At 38.7% G+C, this 25,119-nt stretch overlaps 1 protein-coding gene across 1 annotated transcript in view; it reads left to right on the top strand.

Annotated features, from left to right (window-relative positions):
* Positions 1 to 16,976: 16,976 nt before the first annotated feature.
* Positions 16,977 to 25,119, top strand: part of PPP2R5C (protein phosphatase 2 regulatory subunit B'gamma) — a 75,085-nt gene continuing 66,942 nt past the window's right edge. Inside the window, exons 1-2 of the mRNA XM_053945054.1 lie at positions 16,977 to 17,051; positions 18,592 to 18,657. Coding sequence (XP_053801029.1) covers positions 17,025 to 17,051; positions 18,592 to 18,657 — 93 coding nt within the window. The 5' untranslated portion in view covers positions 16,977 to 17,024. The remainder of the gene's footprint in view (positions 17,052 to 18,591; positions 18,658 to 25,119) is intronic.

The raw sequence follows: 25,119 nt of genomic DNA, 5'->3' as shown, positions 1-25,119 counted from the left end.
AAACAAACAAACTCTATCAACACAAACACACTCAGAAAAAAACCCACACCAACCAAAAACCCACAAAAAAGATGACATAGGATTTTTAGCATAGATAAATTTCCAAACTTCCAGAGCAGGAACATTTTTAGAGGATGAGTGAGAAATAATTTAAATTTTTGTCCTATTTATACTCACATTAAGCAAATAACACTTTCAGTCTAGACCAGCCCTTTTAGTGAGTAAGTTTAAAAAACTGATGCATTGACATCTCAGAGTTTGTTCTCTTACACCAAATTTTTCCTTTCCTTATTTTTCCTTAAGCCATATGATGGATTTTTGAAATTACAAACCGAAAAAAAAAAGAAATTAAGAATATTTTAAGTGCTTGTGGATAACAATATCTGGAGACACTCTTAACCATGAGAGTTAGATTTTAAGAGCAGTGTTGAAAAGGAGACTAACAACCAGCTGTGGTCAACCACGTTAAACACCATACCTATGAAAAAGTGACCATTGCAGAATACAATTATGTAAGTTCAATAGTCTGGAAAATCACAAGAAATCATATAGATATACAGATATATATATATATTCTGATAAAATATATGTAGTTGTTGCACCCTAGGTTGCCCCTTGTAGTGCTGCTGACGCTGGTGGTTGGAGCACATATTATCATCACATTGTATGCAGCATTCAGTTAATTGCTCCTTGTTGTGTTATGTAAATCAAAACTCTGAATTTATGAATTATAACGATGAAACCCCATCTTTTCAACACACACAAACCAGTCCCCACTGCTGCAGCTGGAGCCTTGTGTTAACGCATTCTGCCACTAGAGGATAGTGTTGCCATATGACTATGTACACACCTTAAGTACAATGAGTCAATGAGTACATGAAAATACTGTAAAGTTCAAGTTGCTTGTTTCCTAAAGCCGGGGGGAAATATTATATTTCAATAAAGATTTTTTTTCCCTGAAAAGCCCTGAAAACTTTTTTTTTTTAATAAAAATTAGAGAGTAAAATCGCATGGCATAATTGTTTATTAGTTTATTCTTAGTACATTTAATATGTAACCTTAGTAATCTTTAATATGTTATTTGTTTTCAAGTAAATTAGATTAATGCACCTTGGGCTGTGTGCTACCTGGGAATCTCTTGGAAGGACACAGCCTTGGTGCAGGGGTCTCACATAAAGCAGATAATTGAATTTTTTTGTAGTGGTACTTGATATGTGTGAGAGTTACAGGAATCAGACTTGAAAACTGACTGACAGTGCTCTGAGGACTCGGAGTCAGATCAGGCCAAGCTCTGGAATACTCACTTATCGCAGTAGCAGGGAATTAGAAACTCACTCCTCATACATTACTAACACCTTCACTTCAGCAAAGCAGAGATAAATAATGTGCAGATCACACTTAGGAGGAAAACCTGTGCAAGTTTCAGGATTATGCTGTATTAAATAAAAAGCCATAATGAATTGCTGTCAGCAGGAATAAGAAAGGAAAGGAGGAGATGCTGTCTCAGTCATCCCCCACAGTTCTACCTGATGCACTACAAGTTTCTCAATGTTCAAAATAAGAATTCTAATTTCTGTGAGAAAAAAATCAAAATCTAACTTCAGTCTGGTGATGAAAAGGAGAGGCATTCTTCCATGAAGAGGGCCAGGATACATTTTACATACATGTTTTCAGCAGTGGGAATCCACAGCAGAACACAGTCAACTCATTTGGACCTATCATGACCTTATGACGTTATTTCACACACTGAACACCACACCCTTCAGAACCACAGAGCATTTCTTCTTAGTGTTCAAGTGTTCACAATTTACATTACTAACATGACAATACCTAAAGTAAGGTGCCTATTTACTGAGTTATTTTATATTAATTTAATTTTAAAAGTCCATAGGGTTAGCAATTGTTAATATTTGGAGAAGGAAACAACAGTACATGTGGCTCAGAAAATGCAGCCTAAGAGAAAAATGAAGAATCTGAGAGTGCAGAACTTTAATTCTCTTTATACATGAAAAAGGCAGCTATAAAAAGATTATCATTTATTGCTCAATGTATTCACTAGAAGGAGGACTGGAAGAAGCACAGGAAATATTAGTTAAATAGAACATTGAAAATAATTAAAATAGACATAGTGATAATTCTGTCAAGCAGTAAACTCACTAAGAAGGCTGTAAAACCTTCTCTACCAAAGATTTTCAGTTAAATGTAAGGGAGATTATTATTCAGGAGAAAAAACTGACAAGAGTAAAAAGTTATCATGGATCATCTCGTCAGGCATATTCTATCTTTCCTACATATTTGTAATTCTTGTATGATCCTAAACTGTTGCAAGACAAAAATTTCAAATCATTTGCAATCTTAGTAAAATCAATACAAACTGGGAAAATGGTATTGTGTCTGACAGGTCCACTCGTGTTATTAGCAATAGTAATATGACATTTTTAGGAAAAGGGATCTGAGTTAGGTATACACAAAAGCTATTAATAATTAAGAAAAATCCATCCCCATTGTTGATGGGGTTCTTTCAGTTGTAAACACATACTTAACGCATTTTCTCTATGTGTACAAAACCGACCATGTAAATAATTCCCTCCTCTTTTCTTAGCTATCAGTTCATCAACAATATTGAGCAACATCCAATCTTGGAAACTCTACTAACAATTTCTGAAAGTTTTTTCACAGCACTGAAACCAGTCACTAGAAAAAGTAAATAGTAGCTACTAAAAACAAAAGAACCCAAATGCTTCAGCTTTGTCACACCACAACTGAAGCATTCTTCTTTCAAATAGAGTTATTTAATTTCACTTAGGAATATGATTTTTTTAGCTCATCTTAATTTAAAGTGAAGCAAATTTGAGTAATTTTGAACACAGCAAACTCCAAAAACCTTTAACAGCTGCTTCATTATGCATTATATTTCTACAGCTATAATCATCTCACTGTGGTTGTTTTCATAAACATATTTTACTCCCATTTTAGCAAACTTTTGTATTAACATCTTAATAATCAAGCTTTACACTTTACAGTTTGAGAGGATATTTAAGCAATAAAATTCCGTGTGTGATCTCTGCATTCTAAAAATATCCACCAAATCTATCAGATCTTCTATACTATGAACTGCTTCATTCAGGTAAGAGTTTGGGGGTTTTGGCTATGACTGCTGAAACTGGTTTTAAGTTGCAGTTTTCATTTTCTTGCAAATTAATTTCATTTTCCTTGAAACATTTGCAACAGCTATTTAATTGCATACAATGTCAGAACGTGTGTCCTAGGTTGCTCAATTAAATCATTGTTATTACTATTACATCCGGTTATTATATCTGCACTAACAAGGTATTTGGCTGTAGGTATAAGTGTTCAGGCATATTCAGTTTTGCTTTTAAATGTACATGATTAAGCAACTTGAGTAGATAACTGCTGGCAAATGCTCTTTACAGAAATGGCCAAAAGCTTTCATAAAAAAGAAGTCCAAATACATTGTAAACAGAGATACTAAACTCTGATCTATGAAGTATTTTAATCAGCGTTAAGTGAGTTTTTTGGGCAAGGAGACCTGAATTTCAGATTCTGGACCATGACCACTCAAACATTACCCAGGGACATCAGTATAATTATTCTTTAAATTGAATCAGCCAGTCACAGAATAATTAAGAAATTATGTTCTCTCATATTTCCCCTTTCAATCTCTTGGCTTTTGTGATCTGGCTATGAAACATTCTCCAATTGCCAGTGAATGTGGAGGACCTGAATTTTTAATGTCAGAGTTGCAGCTGGCTTTTGTAATTCAGACACTTTTTGCATAACCTAAATAATAAAAACAAGAATGTTTCATATCCCACCTTAATACCCATCTCATCCTTAATATAAGGGTTGTATCTGAAGCTGACTTTGACTTCAAGAATTTACTCATACCACTGAGTCAACCAAGGCTCTGAACAGTGAGTTAGTTATAGTGGTCAAAGTGGTACAGTAGATGTGGCAATACTGATACTAGCAAAAATGAGACACAATTTGTCCCACTTGAAGAATAACAATAAACATGCCTGCAAGAAAATCCCCATCTAAACCAGTTTAAGACATATCTGCAGCTGTTTATCTACATAACCTCTTTACAGTTTCTTACAGAAGGATGAATACAAGGAAGAGACAAGGCCTTGATGCTGGTCCTTGTCCTGAAGGTTAAAACTAAAATGAGCCATCAGACTAGCAAGGAGAGCAGTCTGCAGCGAATCCTTAGAGATGCTCTAATTCATGCTGCCAGTCACCTACCAGGCACTGTTGCCATAGCTATAGCTCCTCTGTCCCTGTGTACTGCAGTAACAAAATCTCAAAGCCACAAAGGCATAAAACCTACAGAGATCTGTAGCAGAGGTAAACAGCCAAGCCTTTGGTGGTTTTGGCCAGTCATAATATCTGTCATTAAAATTAATTTAAAAAAATAATAGGCTAAAAAGAGCTTTTATTCTGCAAATGTCTTGGATCAAGAATGAAACCTGCATTCCATTTTCTTCCAAGTGTATACAAACCACCCTTTGTAAGGGAAAAAAGATCAATACTTAGAAAAAAAACAACACTTCCAGAGACATTAAAAACTTAACAGCTAATACAATCTTGTTTTGGCTGCAGGCTTTTATCTGACAGCTTTTCAGATCATATTGTTCATCAATTTAAAAACTAAACAACTCCTCCAAATGATAAGACTGTATATTATGGGTTTGAATAGCTTAAGTTCTAATGCAATAATTGTATTGTGCCTGGTGAAACTAAAAATGTTAATTAAAATGTTAAAACAGTGTTCAAAACAAACAAAATTCTCTAGATATTTCTATTTTTCTAGCACTGACTTTAACAGAGATTCACTAATCTATGTCAGTATTCATCTTAAGTCTAAAGCATTGCATTACTTGTTTCATAGCATTAAGTGATTTATATTATGAAGTACTAGATTAGTTGTTATAGTTATAATAAAATATTATACAAGTTACTTTTCTTTGTTCACATTCCTACTTTTGTAAAACTATTTTGAAACAGTGATGAAACTTATTAATATAGTATAGATTCTTATGAAAACATTAAGCAAACTCATACTCGTGGATCAATTCTAATTTCTAGTCATATGCTTTAATTCCTTTTATCCCCTAAAACAGAAAATACAAAAAAAAAATCTTGCCATGGCTACTAAGGAGATGCTAGAGCTCAGAAGCTACATAATCTGATATAGCTCATGCTGTAAGAACTAATAGCAACATAAAAGCTAGAGCACAATCCACAAATACATTATTAATGATGTTTTCTTCTCCAATCAGCAGATAGCCACTGAACAGCTCAAGTGACTGGTAATAGGATACACAGCTTTTCATCTCCAAGTATCTGCACCAGGACTGTCTCGAGTGGGTTGTAACTGAAAGGTACAATTTGATAGGCATTCAACAGCAAAAATGTTATAGCCAGCCTCAGTCTAGAGACACTGCTTTTCCTGTGCAATCTGGTTAACAAAGCTGCCATGTTATTTTCAAACTCAGGGTTGAGTAGGCCAGGAGATTTGATTATCTTTTTAGGTCTGAAGGGTCAGCCCATCAAAACAATTTTGAAACCCAGGTGCAAGTGGGACAATGGACTCAGTGGTCAGTTTCCGTTAGTGTCCAGCAGGTATTTTTTTCAATTACTAGATTAACTTTTAAACACACAAACAAACAAATAAAAAGACAACAAGAACAAAAAATAATCTGAGATGAATGGGAAAAAATTAAATAGTCTGTAATGAGACAGACTATTGCTTTCACAAAGTTTTGCATGAAGGACATGACATGTTTGTCTTCTGTACACTCAAGGCACAAAATTTTTCATATAGAGATAAACATACAGTATAGATGCAAAACATCTGTTGTGTCAACAAAAGAATTAGTAAAGTGATAAAATGAAGTGATTGTAACTCCCTTCTGCAGGAAACCTGGCATCAGCTGTTCTCAACGAAACTCATTATGCTCAGCAGTGTCCATGAGCTTTGAATTTATTAGAGGTTTTTTTATGTTTACTGAACATAACCACACATAGGTTTTCACGGAATCCAACTGAAATTCAAGGGATTTCAATACAGATTCAAAGGCTGCCTTCATTACCTCGAATCTGATAGAAAAATTAGTCATAATGTATAAGCCCTCTTCTTGTGAAAAGAAAATTACCATCAGGGTGTATTTGGAGTAAGTCTAGAAATAGACATCTCAAACATAATTAATCAGGCAAATTCAAACATAAGGTCAGTATCATATGAAAGGTTTTTTTATGATAATATTTTTGAAAATGTATCAGGAATGAAAGGGAATTCTACATGGAAAAGTGCTGCAGACATCTAGTAGTAGGTGATAAGAGTTGTTGAGCCAGAATTCTTAAAAATACAACTTTGTTACCTCCTTGACATCCACGGGCATTATGGTTTCTTTCATGTCAGTACAGAACATGAAGACAGATGCTAAAGACTGCTCTCTGACAAGATTGAATCCCTTAGGTTATAGGTGGCTGAACACATAATTTAAAACTATATCTCTGTATACCTATAAAAACCAATTACAATCATACCTCAATAGAACAACTGAAATTCAGTTCGTATCTAAAGCTACTTGTTATCACTGTTATTAGAATCACAGTCCAGATTGCCTTCTTCCTTATTCTAGGCACTGTAAAGACAAATTACCATAAAGATAGAAAAGAGAGATAAAAGATGTGAAAAAGAAAAAGAAACACAGAGATTAACTTGCCAAAATCACACTGCAAATTAATGGTCAAATTAAGAATAGAATTCAGATCATTCAAACCCCAGTCTGTTGCTGAGCTCACAGAGTATTCCCTCAGGCTTTTTCTAAGACATTTTTATTAGCCATCAGTGTTTACTGGTGCTAATTAATGTTAGACCATAAAAAGACCTTTTAAACAAGAAGCATCTGAATTTACCATCTATCAAAATTCCACTTCCTTGGTAACATTTACAGAATAATCAAGAAGTTGACTAGGAGGCTCCTGAACGTTTATACTGCACCAAATGTATTTAAGGTTCACTCAAGCCTACAAGAGCCTCTCAGGCCAGCTGATGCCTTACCCTCTTCTGCAGCCAAGAGCATGCACAGGAATGCAAGGGCCAGCATCAGGTGATGGACTTTATCCTTCAAGCCAAGCAATGCTGACCTCGACACAGCTGAGAAGCCTGGAAAAGCACCACGAGAGCTTGAACACTCATGGCAGTGACTAGCAAGCCTTTGCATCCCTTAACTTATGTATACCTAATAAATTTTACTATTTAGTTGCTCAGCTTTTGGTCACTTTCCCCTCATTCTGGTTTCTAGGCCACAACTTATGCATATAGGTAATTTAGCATTTAATTGAATAATACTATATATGGAGCATACTGTTTGGGAAGGACATAGCAAAACCAGATCTTTCTGTGAAAAGGACATTTCCCTACTAGTGTTTCAATTACAGTTCTATAATGCTTCAGCCCTGAATTAAATCCCTTGTTTCAGTCATAATACAAGTAAATAAATAAAAAAAGTCTTTAAAGATTAGGCATTAGTTCATCTAGTTTCTGACATTCTAAATAAATATTAAAATGCCTTGACATATTTAGCAGAAGGAAAATTCAAATCCAAGTTGGTGCAGTCAGAAAAAAAATCTAATTAACTTGAGGTGATGAGTAGGATTTTTATATAAAAGTGTGAAAAGAAACCTTTATTTATATATCTTATGTACCTTATCTCGTTTCTGTATACATTTTATTTACCTTATTACCATTATCCTCTTTACATATATGAAAGAAGCTTTAAACATAAAGTGCCCTGGGAATTATGAACAGGCACTTATCAATCTGCTTCTTTTTTCTGCTAACAACAGGGATTTTTCATTTCAATTTATATTAAAAAGCAGATAACTATAGATCAAATGCCTGCTAATTCTTCCTTTGGAAAAAAAAAAAAAACAAGAGTACATAAGGAAATCTGGGCATTTAGTCTGTAAATTAGAGAACACAAGACAAGCAAAGGGCTGCCCATAAAACTATCTTGGTAGCCCCAGTGAAAGGAAGAGAAGAACAGCTTTCACAATTGGTCCTTGAATCATGTTACATGTGTATGGAATACTTCTCTGAACAGCCAAGAAACACATGAACCAACAGTCTTCAGATAAAATTGAAAAGAAATATATGAGAGTAGCAATAAAAGCAAAAGCAGGGAACATACAGCATGCTGGAGACCAGAGCAGGTTTGGGAAATTAAACTCTACAAGAAGAGCTGTGATTGATCAGCTGTGCTGACATTGATACATGCCATTTTCACAGCAAAAAAACTGTGGACAGCAAAAGAGGGTTTTTAAAAAAAAAACATGAACCATGTTTTTTTTTAAAAAAACCCATGAACCTCTGTGAAGGAAATGTACAAAGTATAAAGACTATGTGTCACGGTTCTGTGGAATGCATGCAGGAGAAAAATCTGTGTCAAAGGCCTTGTTTTATGAGTTCTTAGTAATTGTCTACCCAATACTTCTAATCAACTTCCTGATGTTCAAAAGAAGTTCTAACATACCTAAGAACTGATGATAAAATGTAAATACAACTCATATCTAAGCAAAATTTCTGAAATAAATACTGAACATAAGATGCAAACGAATTTAATGTTGGGGCAAAATCTGTACAGGCATACCAGATAGTCAGTATACAGCATGATATAAATACAGATGGAAGAGAAATCTGCAGTTAAGTTGGTCTAACACTTCCTATTGTAAGATTCTGGTTTGAAATGCTTATAAGCTTTGCCAATGTTTAATTGCTCTGTCTAAATTCTTTCAGAATATCTGATTTTTTTAAAACCTTCAATGAAAATTGAGCTGACACCTTCTAAAATGTGACTAAGCAAAAACATTCTGGTTTAATGAAGGCAATTTATTCTTAATAACTCTTATATTGAAAAACTGAATTTAGAATTATGAATTCCTCAGTACAAACAGACTGGACTGGAGCTCCTGGACTGGGCCCAGCTGGAGGGCTACAAAGTAATTAAGGGACTAGAGTGTCTCTCTCATGAGGAAAGGGCTGAAGCAGCTGGCTCTGTTTAGCCTCAGGAAAAGACAACTGAGAGGGGACCCCACCAATGTCTACAAGTATCTGAAAGGTGGGTGGCAAGAGGATGGAGCCAGGCTCTTCCTGGTGATGTCAGGCAATAGAACAAGAGGCAATACGTGGAAACTGATGACCAGCAAGTTTCACCTGAACATGAGGAAGAAATTCTTTACTGTGCACTGACCATGCATTGGAAGAGATTGCCCAGAGAAGCTGTGGAGTTTCTCTGACTGGAGCTACCCAAGAACCATCTGGATGCAGCTCTGTGCAATGTGCTCTAGGATGACCCTGCTGGAGCAGGGAGGTTGGACAAGATGATCCACTGTGGTCCTTTCCAGCCTAATCCATTCTATGATTCTGTGGCTCAGGACTTTCACAAGCCAGTAGATTCCACAGCTGAATTAGAAGCCAAGGCTTCCATCAAAACACATAAGGAAATTTTTGAGTGCACCTGCACTATCAGTTTGAATTATTGCCTGTTTTGTTCCAAGGTCCTCTTCATTAGCATTCACTTTGTGCACATGTTTGATTATTCCTGGAATATTCTCTGAATCAAAATAACACAGTTTGCTCTTAGAAAAATTCTAGAAGCCATTCAGTGACTAGGTAGCTCTAGGAAATGGTATGAGAACAGAATCTCTTGGTCCAATCCTCCAACATCATCCTTGCAAGCCTTTGCCTGGCATGACCCTGTAACATCTCTCTGATAATTGCATAGTAGGAGATAAGTGGTGTGCCACAAGCATTTCTACTTCTATCTTGGGCAAAAAAAAAGGTTTTGTTATTAAAGAACCTTTCAGAATTGTTCAGATATCTCATATGCAAAGATAGACGTTAAAGTGCCCAGAGGGAATCGGTCTGGCAAAGGCCTCTAGACTATCACAGCTTTTGAAGGCAGAGAGCCCTGACTGCAGGAGTTACCCTGACTACCAAAACAGACCTGGTGAGGCTGCTTCACGCTGAGGGATTTCCTTGTAGACCCAGGCAATGCTACTTAAACCCAAAATTATCCTTCCTAAGAGCTGGCCCGATGGCAGGATGTGAGCACAGCAGAGGAGCGATGGCTGTGCCATGCATGCAGAGGCTGCGGAGGCCTGCAGAGCTCGAAGATCCCTGCAGAGGTTGCTTGGTGCAGCGGCAGGCAGCCTGCCCTAGGGGGAGAGAGCCAGCAGCGCTGCTGGTGGAAGAAACTCCTCGCTTTCTGACAAGGAAGCGCGGATTGCTCCAGAAAATCGGAAATCCAGCGTATGCATCATCTCAGAAGATGGACACTTCTGAGCACACACAGACATGGAACCTCCTGAGCCCACAAACTCATGGCACTTGCAGGGTTAAGTCCTGAGCACGCCTTCTGAGTATGTCTTTCAACTCTTCCCACACTGAGATAAAAATACACAGCTATATTAGCTATGACCAATCCTAAAAACAGCAGAAAAAAAGTATGAAGGGTAGAAGGAGAAAATCTTGTATGGCATCAACAGGAGGTACAATTAATTGGATGTCTTCATTCATTCTATAAATACCAACTTAAATGATAAAAATGAAAATGTAGGAGTTTTAGCTGCAGTCACCTTTATGTTACTAGTCTCACTCATCTGATACAAAATTAATCTTTCCTTTGATATCCTGTGGGAAGAAGGAATGCTAGTACATGTATGGGAACATTGTATTTAATGCAGCAAAAGCCTGGAATGAAGAGACTGCTAAAAATTGCACCAAAACACACCACAAAAATACTCAATTTGGACATGAAAAAGAGATGAACTATCAAAAAGAAATATGTCCCTTCTACCTCCTAAATGCTAGGCAGAGACAATAAATTTAAGCAGATTATTATATAATATTTTCAAGTAACTCAGCTCATTATAAAGACCAAAAAACTAAACCCACAGAAACATTGGAAATGTGAAAGCAGACATCCTAATTTATAAATGTCACAAACAGACTTGCACCTCTTTGAGGTTTTTTTCCTGAAAAGATTCAAGTCCATGACAGACAGCAAAGTCTTACTTTTAAGATCTTTTTATTTGCTTCACTGAGGCAGAAATACATCAAGCGATTTGTACAAAGTGTTTTAATGTTACTATTTTTGAAATTCCCATCTCTCTGGAATTTGGGTATCAGCACACAAATTCAGGCACTTCTCATAGGAATTGGCATTCTGGATAAGACAAATGGTTCATCCGGCTTAATAGCTTGTCTTTTACTTTGATCATCATCTGAATTCCCCCATGTAGGTCATTTTAATACTTAATAACCACTGTGGCAACTGTGGCCACAAGCAGATAAAAATGTTTTAACTATCGTTAGATATTATTAGATATTTTTGTGATATATTATTTGTCCAGAACATTTCTGAATCTCTGTATAGATGCTTGTCATGGTTTAATCCCAGTAGTCAGCTCAGCGTCACACAGCGGCTTGCTCACTTACGCCCAATGGAATAAGGGTGAGAATCGAAATGGTAAAAATGGGAAATTTCATAGGTTGAGAAAAAGACAATTTAATAGTAATTAAAAGAAAATACACAAAGAAGAAAAGAAGAAAAAAAAAAAAAACCCAAAACAATTGCTCACCACCAGCCAACAAATGCCCAGCTAGTCCCCAGATAGTGCCAGCCCCAGCCAACCTCCACACACCTCCATCCAGTTTTAGTGCTGAGCAAGACATCATACAGTATGGAATATCCCTTGGGTCAGCTGGGGTCACTGTCCCAGTTGTGTCCCCTCCCATCCTCTTGTGTACTCACAGCCTCCTCATTGGTAGGGCAATGTGAGAAGGAGAAAAGGTCTTGAGGTTGTGTAATCACTGCTCAGCAATAACAAAACATCCTTATGTTCTTAGCACTGTTTTCATCACAAATTCAAAGAGCATCTAGCCCCATAGAAGCTACAATGAAAAAATGTAGCTCTATCCCAGTTAAAACCAGTACAATGCCTTGGTAACATTTTGCATGAGTTGTCCATTCTCATTATTTATGTTTTTCAAGTTCATTTTAATACGGAAAATGGCTACCGAAAACATCTAATACCAGGCCTGTTTCCAGTCATACGTGACAACATTTCCAAGTGGTCCAGGAGCTCTATTTAAATTCTGGCCTGGCACCCAAACCAGGCCCACTTTATCAGAGCTGAATCCAGTCACGTCTCCTTCCAACAAGATTTATTAACTGAACTTCCTAGGCTGACCTCAGGTTTACATTGCAGGTGCCCATTCTCTCTGGCCCTGGTCTCCAGGATGAACCTTAACCCTATGTTACAAGCAGTCTTCTGTCCAGCCCTGCCTCCTTGGCTCTGATCTGTGTTAAAGGAAGTCTTGACTCCATTCTGGTCTTTGGCTCTTTCTCCTGTCACTTTTGAGTGGATTTTTTGGGTGGATGCTTGAATTCTTGCCTTGCCTTGTCTCAGACTGGTACTATCACCATCCTGACCCCACTGGGTCAGTGCCCTGGTAAGAGAGGGCATACCCCTGCCTTTGCTGTAGCCATGCTCTGCTCCCAGCTCTTTCTCTCTCATGGATCATCTCCTGCTGCTCCCCGATACAAGATAAAGCAAGCTAACTTCTGGTTTTGCCAATAAGCCTCTGGGAGCTTACTGAAAAGAGTGTTAACATGAGTTTCACTACTTACTTGAAGGAAAGAGAGTCACAATTTTTTTTAAAAAGGGAAAAACCTCCTAGCAAACATTTTCTATAAAGCTATAATTGCCTAAAGAACTAATAATATTCATTACATTCAAATGAAGCCTTATCAATATTTTTTTAAAACTTAGAGGTAAGGAAGATAGTGAAAAGGATTTAGAACAGACAAAACTCAAAGAAATCTGTATTTCCATGTAATATTTCCACAGTCACTAAAAATTCTTAAAGCTAAGATCCAGACAGAATAATCAATCATACATGAACATTTTTTTCATTTTTTACTAGTCCATATTTTCCAAACATACAGAGTAATATTACAGCTAGAAGGCATCAAATATGATACTACTACAGATACATATGATAAATTATGGTTCTGAACATGTATCTCTGATTCTGTGTTAAGTGATGCCAATAATTGCCATTTATATTTATATGGTCACATATAAGGTTAAAATATGTTGTTTACATGCATGAAGTTCCAAATTTGACCTGCTACTAATTACCACAAAAGAGTCTGACTTTTATACAGCTGTGAATAAATTGTTTCGCAACCTTTACAATACTGCAGATTGTGACAGCAGGGCATCCAACACTAATGGATTTTAAAATAATTGAGAATTAAAGCCTTATAATTTAGATTGAGAGCAGCACAATAATTATTTAATGTGATTCAGGGTAAGCAGAATGAATCCATGCTTGTAGAGAAAGTTCCTGAAATATGTTTAAGCTTTTTTTTGTGAAGTTGAGTATACTAGTTTTGCAGCTTTTGGTGTTAGATTGCATAGAAGCAGAATCTATTGCAGGTGCTGATTAAGTAGTTTGTTCCCTCAGTTAGTTGCTTCAGACATAATCTACCAGTTCCACTGTTCTTGCCAGGAAAGTTACCTTAAGTAGTATTTTAGCTCGTGCAAGCATGAGAAAAAATGTTTCTATTTCAACCCATCTATTCCAGCTTCTTTACTGCCATTGGTCTGACACAGTGTGCCAGACAACAAAAGTCTGCATCAGTCAATGAAGAGATGTTTTGAGAAACAGCCTGACAATGTTTGACAATTATGTATTATGATGACAGTTCACTGGCTGCTAAAACCTTGTCCACAACTGCTGTTGCATAGTTTCAGCTGAGCCAAATTAAGAGCTTCCTAGCAAAAGGTCTCATTGTCTCCTGTCACCAGTACTCAGTTAGTTTTCTGCCATTTTAACAAGCTGAACTGGCATACCACCCAATTAAACCAAACACAGTACATGGGAAGCAATAAAGTTATACAATTGGGGATGGAAGATGTTATCCCTGTCACAGTGACAGTGGTCTGTTCAATAAACTCAGGCCAGAGCCTGACTGTTCAACCACTGAAAAGGGATTAAAAAACAAGCAACAAAAACAAATGAAAAGCAATCAAACAGATGAGAATATCCAATACAGCTGAAAAGGACTAATTGTGTAAATATTCCCTTTTCATTGATACACAGGACACTTGGCCCAGATTCAAGCTATTAAGTATTATCCAGGTGTTTTACACAATACTTGACATTATTTGGTGACTTAACTTTTGCAAATTTAGAGAATTTGATCAGTATAGTAAAAAATGCAAATTGAAAACTATGCTACATGCATTAGTTTTTGACATTTTAATTAGAGCAATAACCTAATCAGTGTGACTGCATTTTGGTTTTTGCAAACACCCAGTTTGCATTAAATGTTCAGAAGTTAATGCAAATATTAATATAGTCATATTCACACTCAAATTACATCACCTTATTTACATGGTTATTCCTACTCCATAGCAGAATAATTAGGCCCACAGTGCCATACCGTTGTAGTAAAAGTAAGATTTCATCACATAATTCACTTATCTTAGGTCTTATAAGTCTCAGGTTTTATGAAGGCACTAGAGCATACAGACAGAACTATTTTTCTTGTAAACCTCCTCCACGCACTCATTATTTCATATAATAGAGCAGGCCTTGAAAAACACAATTGCTTTCTGTTACTGGTGAATTAGATTCTGCAGCAAAGCAAGGTGAGGGGGAGTCAAGTTTTCACAAGAGTTTCTACATCTGTGGTCACAAAGAAAACCTCATAAATGTTAACTGAGTCAGTGCCAACTTTTGAACCTGTATTCAATTTAACATATTGATTCAAGGTTTCCCAAATTACTGCAAAATAAGGACAATTTTTGCTACTCCTATTCAGAAGTACTTGGGTAAGAATGATACTGACAGAGTTTTTCCATTATTTAGAAAAACTATGAGCACTAGCAGCACAAAAGAGGCCAAGAGCCAATGAGAAACTCATTAAGCTGCTTAAACTGATCTAAATCTAGGCTGTTGAGGTCACATCCCGCCCCCGCCACATATTTCCACCCCCTTCCTTCAGCCAATGTTAGTGTTTACAGAAGCAGGTGGTGATGTGCCAGTTCAAGGCAGAAAAAAACAAAACAAAACAAAAAACAAGCCAAACAACAAACTCCAGACCAAAAAACTAAATCAACACACCAACACATCATTTTGGAAGGAGAGTTTTCAACCTGATCAATTCTATGAACAGGTTTAAATTTCACAGCCCCAGCATCAGTGCAGGGGAGGGAGATAGGAGCATAACAGCTGGGAATTAAGAGTAGTTTAAGCTTCTACAAAACTGTAACCTAACAATGAAGTGGAAGCTCTTGAGTTTATCCCTAGCTGTACAAACCCTATCACACACTGATCAAACTCCAGACTACAGATGGAGGTAGATTTCTTTCCTTTGCTGTCTATTAGTATTTCAAAAATCCATGTTATTCTGTTGGTGAGAAATGTCATTTATTAGTAGCAACTCATTCATGACTGGCTCTGCCTCTGGCAGAGGCACAATAGTGATAACTGCACTTAATTTCTAAACTCTCAAACCAGAGAAGATGAGAGAAAGGATAAGAGGCAGACATAATTTGTTTCCTAGCACTTAAGAAACAGGAAAGGAAGAGGACTGAAGTAAGAGGAAGCAGCTCTCCACAGCCAGTTAATTCCTTTGCAATGCCTGGAAAATGCAAAGATTTTCTTTTTCACCACAATAAAAGCAGTGTTCCAATATAATGGATGGATACAAGCTGATATAAATATCTAACATTAGATACTATCCCATCAGACACAAGTGTTTATTAGAATTCCATATCCCAAAAATGAGAGCATACCTGTTTGCTCATGCTGGATTTGATACTCACAGGCTAGGTAAGGAATGATTTCACTTTTATGCTGTAATTTCACTTTTTGTAATTTCACTTTTATGCTGTATTTATGAAGTTGTAATTTTTCTATCCTTTAGCAGAACAACACAATTAGAATTTAACAAATACATCCAATATAAATTTAAAATATTTTATGTCTTGATGCTATTATGACTGCTAATGTCCTCTGCACTTTTTCCTCAGCCAACAGTAATTTGTGGCATAATCTGACCATGGGAGAAATACAGTTTGTAAATTTTCCAGGTGGAGTATTTGCACATCTCTTCTTTTGTCTTAAGATTGTCCTAAATTTTGCATTCTGGTTTTGGGAGATTAAAAAGTTGTTTCTTTGGACAAAAATTACCTCTAGTACAGGTGGGCATGATGAAAACATGCACAAATGAACTCAGGCTTTTAAAAGCAATCAAGATATCGTTTCAAAACCAGGCTGCAACTTCCCAAAGCTCACCTTCCACATCTACATACTGCAAGTCCTCAAAATTGAAGTCCTCAAAATGATGATGGACACACTGGATTTGCACGAGAGAGCCAGCGACCTTCAGGCATGCCCTATATTGTTTTATCTTTTTTTTTTTTTTTTTTTTTTTCCCCTTAACGTTCCGCTCTCCAGTGACGGGCGCCCGGACGCCCGCGGCGGAGCCCGTGCCCCTCGCCCAAGAGCGCCTGAGGCAGCGGCTGCAGGGACCCGCCGCTTCCCACGGGCTGAGAAAGAGGCTGCCGGAGCCTCTGAGGACACCTCAGCCCGTCCCGCTGCCCCGCTCAGCCTGCGGGAACACCCCGAGGCGTGGCCGGAGCCCGGGCGGAGCCGTCCGGAGAGCCCCGATCCCGCCGGGAGAGCGCCGGAGCCGCCGGGCGCGGGGGCGCCGCCATCCCCGCCCGCTCGGTGACGCGCCGCGAGCTGCGGCCCACGTGACGCACGCAGCCAATGGGCGGGCAGGGTCCGCTCCCCGCGGGCGGGGGAGGAAGGGGGAGCACCGAGGCCGCCGCGGAGCGGGGGAGCGGCAGCGCGGGGCGGGCGCGGCGCGGAGCGAAGCGGGGCCGGCGGGGGCTGCGCCTCCGCGGCCATGCCGAATAAAAACAAGAAGGAGAAAGTGAGTCGGGGGGGGGGATCGGGAGAGGCCGAGCCCCGCGGGGAGGCTGTGGGGTGCAGGCCCCGCAGGGAGGAGGGGCCTGGGGTGGGGGGCGGCAGCGACGAGCGGCGCCCGTTCCCGGCGGTGGGAGAGCAGCGCGAGGGGCAGCCCCGGGTGAGGGGCAGCTCCTTCGCTCCCTGCTGTGTGCCGGCCTCCGCCGGGTGCCGGGGAGGGGGCAGCTCCCGGCGGGGCCTAGTCCGGGGGTGCTGAGGCGGGGTCCTGGTACCGTCTCGCCGGCGGCCGTCGGAGGGAGGGAGTCGGTGGAGGGCGGCCGTGTGTTCGGCGTGCGGGGGAGTGCTGGAGGGAGGGGATGGGAAACGTGTCCTCAGCCGGGGCTGGCTGAGGCGGAGCGGGGAGGGGGGGTCTCGCTCGGGGCTGGTCCGGGGGCGTTGGGGAGGGGGAAGGGATTATTTTCACGGCAAGGTGGGGGGGTCCATCCCTACGGCTTCTTGCCCGGGCCCCGTCCTGGGAAGTTTGGCTGCTGCGTAGCTCTGGCTGCAGTGGGAGTTGCGCTTGGGGAATCTCTGTAAGTATGCAAGGAGCACTGACCGCCCCTCGGAGTCTTTCGGCTCCTTCTCCTGACAACAGAATGAACGTAGCTTTGGCCCCGCTTTGCCTCAGGCTCCAGGGAGTGATTTGTCTGGCGGCTACGAAAGGGGCTTGCACAAGTAATGATTGCAGAAAACTTGTAAATCCGGCAGGAAGTTAGCTGGATTGCACTTTATTTTGTGTGATAGGCAATTAGCCGCGAGTGGAAGTCAGAAACAGTGAAGTGTGCTGTCCTCCTCAGCCAGCTGCTGTCCCTCTCGACCGCTTCTGTTTAGTTTTTAGTTTGTCATTTTAAAATTAGATGTAGGGAGGTTGAGTGTTGTGGTTTGTGGGGGGTTGTTTGCTTTAAATTTTCCCAATATCCTTGGCACTTTCGATGTTAAAAACACTGAAACTTTTCTTCACTTTTCTGAGAGTAACAAAACTCAAAAATGGGTGAAGGATTCAAGGTAAGTACAATGCTGTGAGGTGGAAAATTGAGTTGTGGGCCTACTTCTAACACTGGACTTCCTAGCCCCTAGAGCAGACAAAATAATAAAGTGTAAAATGTGTACTATACTTAGGCTAGTTTCAAAGCTAAACTAAATAGAAATATTTCTGAACCAAAAAACCAAGGACAGCAAGGCAGTAGAACTAAGTAATTTCTTACACATGGTTCAAATCACTTGCATTCTTTGTCTCTGCCTGCTTACCTGTGTAGAAGCTTATATTTATAGGTGAATTTTGAGGCATAAATAAACCTCCAAAGTCTTTCTACAGATAAAAAATGTTTAAAGTGGCTTTGTAGATACTTATAGTTCAATATTGTTATCTTCCAGTTAAATTGTATAATTTTTATTCTGTCAATTTTATTACTTTTAGTGAGTGTCTAAAAAAGCCTGATTCCTTGACTTGAAAATCTATCTAGATCTCCTTTAAAAAAAAAAACTGAAACTGTGAACTTTTTTTTAAGGAACCTACAAAATCAGTCAAGAGTGGAAAAAGTGGTAAAGATGGACAAGATAACCAAGAACATGAGGTAAATATTACTAAAAAACATAGTATTTTTCACAGTTATTTGTAGTAACTTCTAAAAAGTGTTTTAAGTTTTTCTACATTGTAATTTTGACATGATAGTAGTTTTGAGGGGAAATGTTTGTGGAACTACTGCCCTGGTATTTGGCAAGATATAAAACAATGCTCTTAAGCAAGTCAGTTTTATTTAGAGTAAATAAATATTTGCTTGCTACAGTCTTAAATACTCATCTATTCCCTTTTTTGGTTATGAGATGTACATCTGTCTTATTTTCTGCTTTTGTTGTGAGTTTTTGGGTATCTCTTCTTGTTGCTCAATGTCGTTTTTAGAATTCTCTGTAATTCCCAGAGGTCTCTTCTCTCAAACTGTCTATGCTGGCATGTCAGTTGAGTGTCAATAGCCTGGTTTATTGTCAGGAGACCTTAGGCTTAATCAAAGGCTGCCAGCTGTTGTGTTGTGTACACAACACAACCTTTTTGTAGGTGTACGATGAAGTGTGTCATTTTTGACTAATTATTCTGTTGATTTTTTTTCCCTTCTGCATTTCTCTCTGTTTTGCCCACTAGCAAGGCACAGCAACTTGAAAAGGGACGTTTAAGTCATTATTCATTCAGAAACTCAGAATTAGTAGTTTTGTTTGATGTGGAAAGCCACCATTTACGTTAATTTCCTTTAAAATGTTCCTAGTAAGTTATAAAAAGTTATGTATTTCATCCTCTAAACGTGTCTTGATTCTGAAAGATAATGTTTGAGAACAAAACACTCATCCAGCTTTACTGTTTTTCCTGCCCTGAAATGACTGTTGGGGATAGGTGGGTTAGACTATTTGTTGTACGCAGTTCAGTGAGTTCTCATTTGTCTGTTGTGCAGAGTGATTCATGCTACTGTCATAAATTAAGAAGATCATTAAAACTTACAAATTATATGTAAAAGTATTTTGGTAAATTCCTGTAAGAGTGATTGAGTTTTGATGGAGGGAAGCTAGCTACTAGAAAGGATCTTAACTACTAGGGGAGCTTGTAGAATGAAGTGGGAAATATATCAGTGTAGATGTTTATAGTGGCGTAAATAGATGTACTTCATTGTGATGTGTTCTGTCTTTGCAGTATATTGCTATGGTATTAAAAAGAGTGTCACTTGGCCATAATTTTAATTCCTGTGTAGTTGTAAGGCTCATTATTATCACCATCTTTGGAGTACCTTTGTTGACTACTTATTTTCTCAAGCTTCTGAATGACAAGTTGCTGAGACCAAGACTACTTTTCTTATTCTCTCTTGGTACTTCAGGATCAAGTGTAAAGCTCCCCGAGATAATAAGTGAAGAGCTTTGTATGCTAGCCAAAATTGTATATGTGGGTTTCTTTGCCATTTCTTTCTGTCTTTGCAGATCTAGATTTTTGGTTTTTAAACTTGAAATGTTAGAGAGATGAATCTCAATTGAAGAATGTTTTACTGTTCATACACTGTTTCTTTTGTCCATCCAGGTAGAATTCCCAAAAAATACAAAAAAATACAGTTTACTTGTCTAGGATACTTGGTCATATGGGAGCAGGGGCAGAATGGGAAAGGAGCTGGGAATGTGACTGGCACATACAGTATGGTTCTCATTCCCAGTGGGCATTATTTAGTCTCTGTACAGTTTTGAACACCTCAGTGCTTGACTCATTATCTTAATTAATAGAGTAATTGCACACAAATAGTAATGTAGACTTTGCCTTCTAACGTGGCTGGCTGTAATCCTGCTGTGTGTTAGCTGGTGCTTATATGAGCAGAAAGGAGGCTATTTATTAACATAGTGAAGATTGGTAAATACAGAAATATTCAGGAGCATGCTGTTAATACATTTCTAGGTCTCCTTTTCCTTCAAAAAAGGTTGTTGTCATGTGTCATTCTACATATGTTTTAATATGGCTTTTGAAAAATCCTCTTCTAGACTATGAGTAGGTTTGGAAATATGGTGGTTCATTTCAGCTTTTTGTTTCTCAAAATGCTTTTAATGCATATGCATTTAATGCAAATGGATTTAATGCAAATGGCAGATTGTAAAGACTAGAAACAGCCTGCTGTTCAAAGAACAGGGACAACACAAGCAGCAGCATCCCACAAATACTTTATTTATAGATACTTTTATAGCACTTAACTAAATTCATGATGCCTTGAAGTTCTATAGATAAAAAAAAGTAAAATAGATCTTAGTATTTACAAAAATGAGCATGTGTTTTTCCTGCCTTCCAGTCAGAGAAATGAGGTTTCAGTTGATGGAAATGGTACAGGAAGTTTGAAAAGGGATTGAAATGATTCCTGGTATACCAGATCCAGAATGCCTGTGCTAAAAGAGGGTGAAAATTGACTAAAACTGATGCATTAGCATCAGTTTTAGTGGTTACTTTGTGTATTACATTGGTATTGGTATTGGTATTGTGGTTACTCAATGTAATACCAAAAAAGCCTTGCTACATGTGGAGTAACATGGACCTCCATTCTAAATTGCTATGCTCAAGGAGAGAGAATCAGAGTAGATGTATATGTATGATCTTCCATCCTGGTATACTTTTCTTTAGGCCGGTATGTGGTTTAGAGGGTTGTTTAACTGGAAGTTGTGTAAAATTGGCATTAAATTATTAATTATGTAATTGACATTTATATATTTTAATACATATTTTATATTTAGGTTGTTTTCCCCCAGAATCCTGCTTAATGTCCCTTGCATAGGAGGACACCTGCTACTTCGATTGTCTTTCTCTTGTTTCCATCTACTGTTCTCCTTTTTGTAACAGAGGTACCAGAAATGCACAGTCTGTATGACGTGAAGGCACCTTGTCCTTCTGTACCATTACTCCAGTTTCCAGTTGCATGTTGCTCATTTAATGAACACTTAAGAAAAAAGCTAATATGATTAAGCTCCTGTCTAAGCTTATTTTATAACCTGTTAGCAAACGTTAATAAATTAGACTAAACAGTTAAATCTATTCCTTTAAGTATAACCTCTTATTTCATCAGTCCAGCATATTAGTGTCTTCAGGTTGTGAACAAAGATTTCATCTGTTGTGTATTGTTTTTCCTCTCTATGTGAGTAGTGTAAATTCTTGGGGCCTTTGTTTAACAGTGCCCAAAAATGATACTTGCACCAAAAACTAATACTGAAAATGAAACCCCCTGGGTGTGGTGATTGGCCGTTCCATTGGTACTTGGTGGACATATACCCTGTGATCTAACTGGCTTTTGAAGAAATTATTTATCTGCTGGATAAGCTTTGTTGTAGAGTTTTGTTTTGTCACAGGGGTGTGGAGGTCTCCTTTTGAATTGAGGCAGTAGTAATTTATGGAGAGTCTGATTTTTTTAGAGAAGGTGACTTGGTAATCGTTAATGGCTGTTGAAAAACATGACCTTTTTCTATCTCTAGAAAAAGCTAACCTAACACCTAAAATAATTCAAGTGCAGTAGTTTAGCAGTGGTTTTCAAATACTACCACAGGGGAAGGAAGTTAAAATTTTAACCCTATATACTCTTTATTTCTGACTTTTTTTGTCTGTGTGAGAGTAGGTGCTAAAACTTGCTCTGTTCACCAGTCACTGGAACAGTCCAGGACAATTAATTCACTACTGTAGTTCACCTGGGGGATGGAAGAGTCAGAAGTAGCTGGGAGTCTTTGATACACGTCAATAGTCTGGTATAAAACTAGGTGACAGGGAGGGATAGCTTCTTCTGTGTCTAGCTGGACTGGCCTAAACTGGCATGAAACTTTTAAATTTAATTTGTATTCATTTTCAATCCAGATGCTGAGTAGTCTGTAGAAAGCAAAGACTATTTTTGTTGTTTGAGAAAGTATTGGCTTGGTGACTATCAGCAAATGAGAACAGAAATTATAACTCATTCTTCTGCCATGCAGAAAAGCAAACGGAAGACTAATGTGGTTTTGAGAAGCCTGTGTGTGTATGTATTATCTTCTTGTTTCCATGTGCTGTTCTTGTTGGTTCTTTCTACTTTAAAGGTATTTTGTTGTGGTTCTTTCTTCTTTTTAATGTAGGCAAATCAAAATGTAATAAAATGCAAATTGTATTAGCCATTTTTCTTGCTGTGCAAGAAATGATATTGATAGCATGTGTTGCTGATGTTGGACTGTAATCACTGCTGAAACCAATTTTAAAAATAATTTTAAATCTTTTAAGTGCTGATCCATGCTTCTATCCTGCCACTGTCTCACAGCCATCACTTTTCAGTAGGTTTATCACTGTAATTGCTTCCAGTGCAGAAATTTTGTAAGGCTTTTATTTCCAGAAACTTTTCTTCCCTGCTTTTTGGGGCCTTTTTAATTTAAAAGTTGTTTTCTTAAGCTATTTAGCATAGTGATAATACTTTTCAGTAAATGGATTTGCAAAAAAATTATAGAAATCTCTTTTTGATGGGTCATCTTCAAAACACTTCAGCACAAGTAAGGATTTTCATCCCTCTGAACGAACCTCCAGAGGTGGCTATCCAGTTTTCCATGATCACCTTTCCTATATTAGCTAGCATGTGGTAGGGAAAGACTGTCAATATTCTCACTACTTTTAATGATTCCTGATTATATGAGCACATAGGATTGTCACTTCCATTAAAAGTAGGACATTACGAAAGGAATGGGTAGTAGAAGCAGTGTTGATGTCTTTGCATGGCTTTTTTTAGTTGAGATCGTATGTGGAAGTATCCTAACATTTAAAGGAAAGCAAGGAATAGACAAAGGCAATAAATCCAGCACTGTTTTGTGATAACAGGTTTCCATAATCAGAAAGTTAGCAGAAGTTATTTAGAAAGTTGAGTGGATATTCTCTATATATGCTGCTTATTTTTCTCATGTTTGCTGTTTGTGATTTTCATTGTGGTGCTGTTTACCCTGAGAAACAAACATACCTGATCTTGAAGTTGGGGACTGTTACACAATGTCCAGTTTGAGACTAGAATTTTTTACTTCAGAATTTTTTAAAGTTATACTTGAAAGTCTTTTCACAAGTAAGTACTAATTTGGCAGTTCGTTTAGGCACCACAGCAGAGGTGGTTGAGGTTTGGGGATTGAGGAGAGGAGAAAGTTCTGGGATTGTATTCTCTTCCTTATTAACGTGTATTAGGCCTGCTCCTAAATAATTTCTGAAAATACCTTCTTGTCACAGGTAGGTATTTATTCAGTTATGTGAATAAATCCATCCATCATTTAGGTCTTTTCCATTATTGTTGTTCAGTCGTAGAATCACATAATGGGTTGGATTGGAAGGGACGTTAAAGACCATCTAATCCCACTCCCTCTGCCATGGGCAGGGACACCTTCCACTAGACCAGTTTGCTCACAACTCCATCCAGCCTAGCCTTGAACACTTCCAGGGGTGGAGTATCCACAACTTAGGGGAAACTGTTCCAGTGCCTTACCACTCTCACAGTAAAGAATTTCTTCCTGATTTTTAATCTCAGTTTAAAGCCATTCCCCATTCCCCCTTCTCCTGTCCCAATATGCCCTTATAAAAAGTTTCTTCATCTATCTTGTAGGTGCCCTTCAGGTACTGGAAGGCTGCAATTAGGTCACCCCAAAGCCTTTCTTCTCCAGGTTGAACAAACCCAATCCTCTCAGTCTTTCTCATAGCAGAGGTGCTCCATCCCTGTAATCACCTTTGTGGCCCTTCTCTGGACTTGCTCCAACAGCTCCATGTCCTTCCTGTGCTGAGGATCACGCAGCAGGGTGCAGTGTTCCAGGTGGGGTCTCACCTGAGCAGAGCAGAGGGGCAGAATCCCCTCCCTCCCCTGCTGCCCCCGGTGCTATGGCTGCAGCCCCACACACAGGTGGTTTCTGGCTGCCAGGGCCCATGGCTGGGTCATGTCCAGCCTCTCATCCACCAGCACCCCAAAGCCTTCTCAGCAGGGCTGCTCTCCCTCTCTTCATCCCCAGCCTGGATTGATACCAGAGCTGCCTGGACCCCGGTGCAGCAGCAGCACTTGGTCTTGTTAAACTGCATGAGATTCGCATGGGCGCATTTCTCAAGCTTGTCCAGGCCTCTCTGGATGGCATCCCATCCTTCAGGTGTGTCAACCCTCACACCATTTGGGCAGTTTTTGTAACTCAGTAGCGCTGCATTTTGGATACATGGCATTCATCATCTTTGAGGTATAAGCTTGTTCTTTATTTGTTCTTCATAGAAGCTGGTGTCCTTAACAAAGAGATGCATTTAGCACTGGCAGGTGTCTTCATTACATAACCCTAGCTGGGCCCTGGCTCTTCTGGTCAGTGTGTACTCAGTGGTGTGCCCCAGCTGGACAGGCAGCGTAGCCAGTGCTTTCATGAGCCAGTCCCATGTAGTAGTACATAAAGATGATCTTAAAACTGGTGGTCTTGCATTTGGAAAAAGAGATATATTATGAAATAAAATTGAAATTTCAAACAACTTGTCCTCTCAAGTTTGAATCATGGAAGGTCTATAAATAGACAGTGTTAGACCCATT

Source organism: Vidua chalybeata, chromosome 6 (assembly GCF_026979565.1).
Source record: "Vidua chalybeata isolate OUT-0048 chromosome 6, bVidCha1 merged haplotype, whole genome shotgun sequence".
Classification (NCBI taxonomy): domain Eukaryota; kingdom Metazoa; phylum Chordata; class Aves; order Passeriformes; family Viduidae; genus Vidua; species Vidua chalybeata.
The sequence above is the reverse complement of the archived record's forward strand: the minus strand, read 5'-3'. Positions and strand labels throughout refer to the sequence as shown.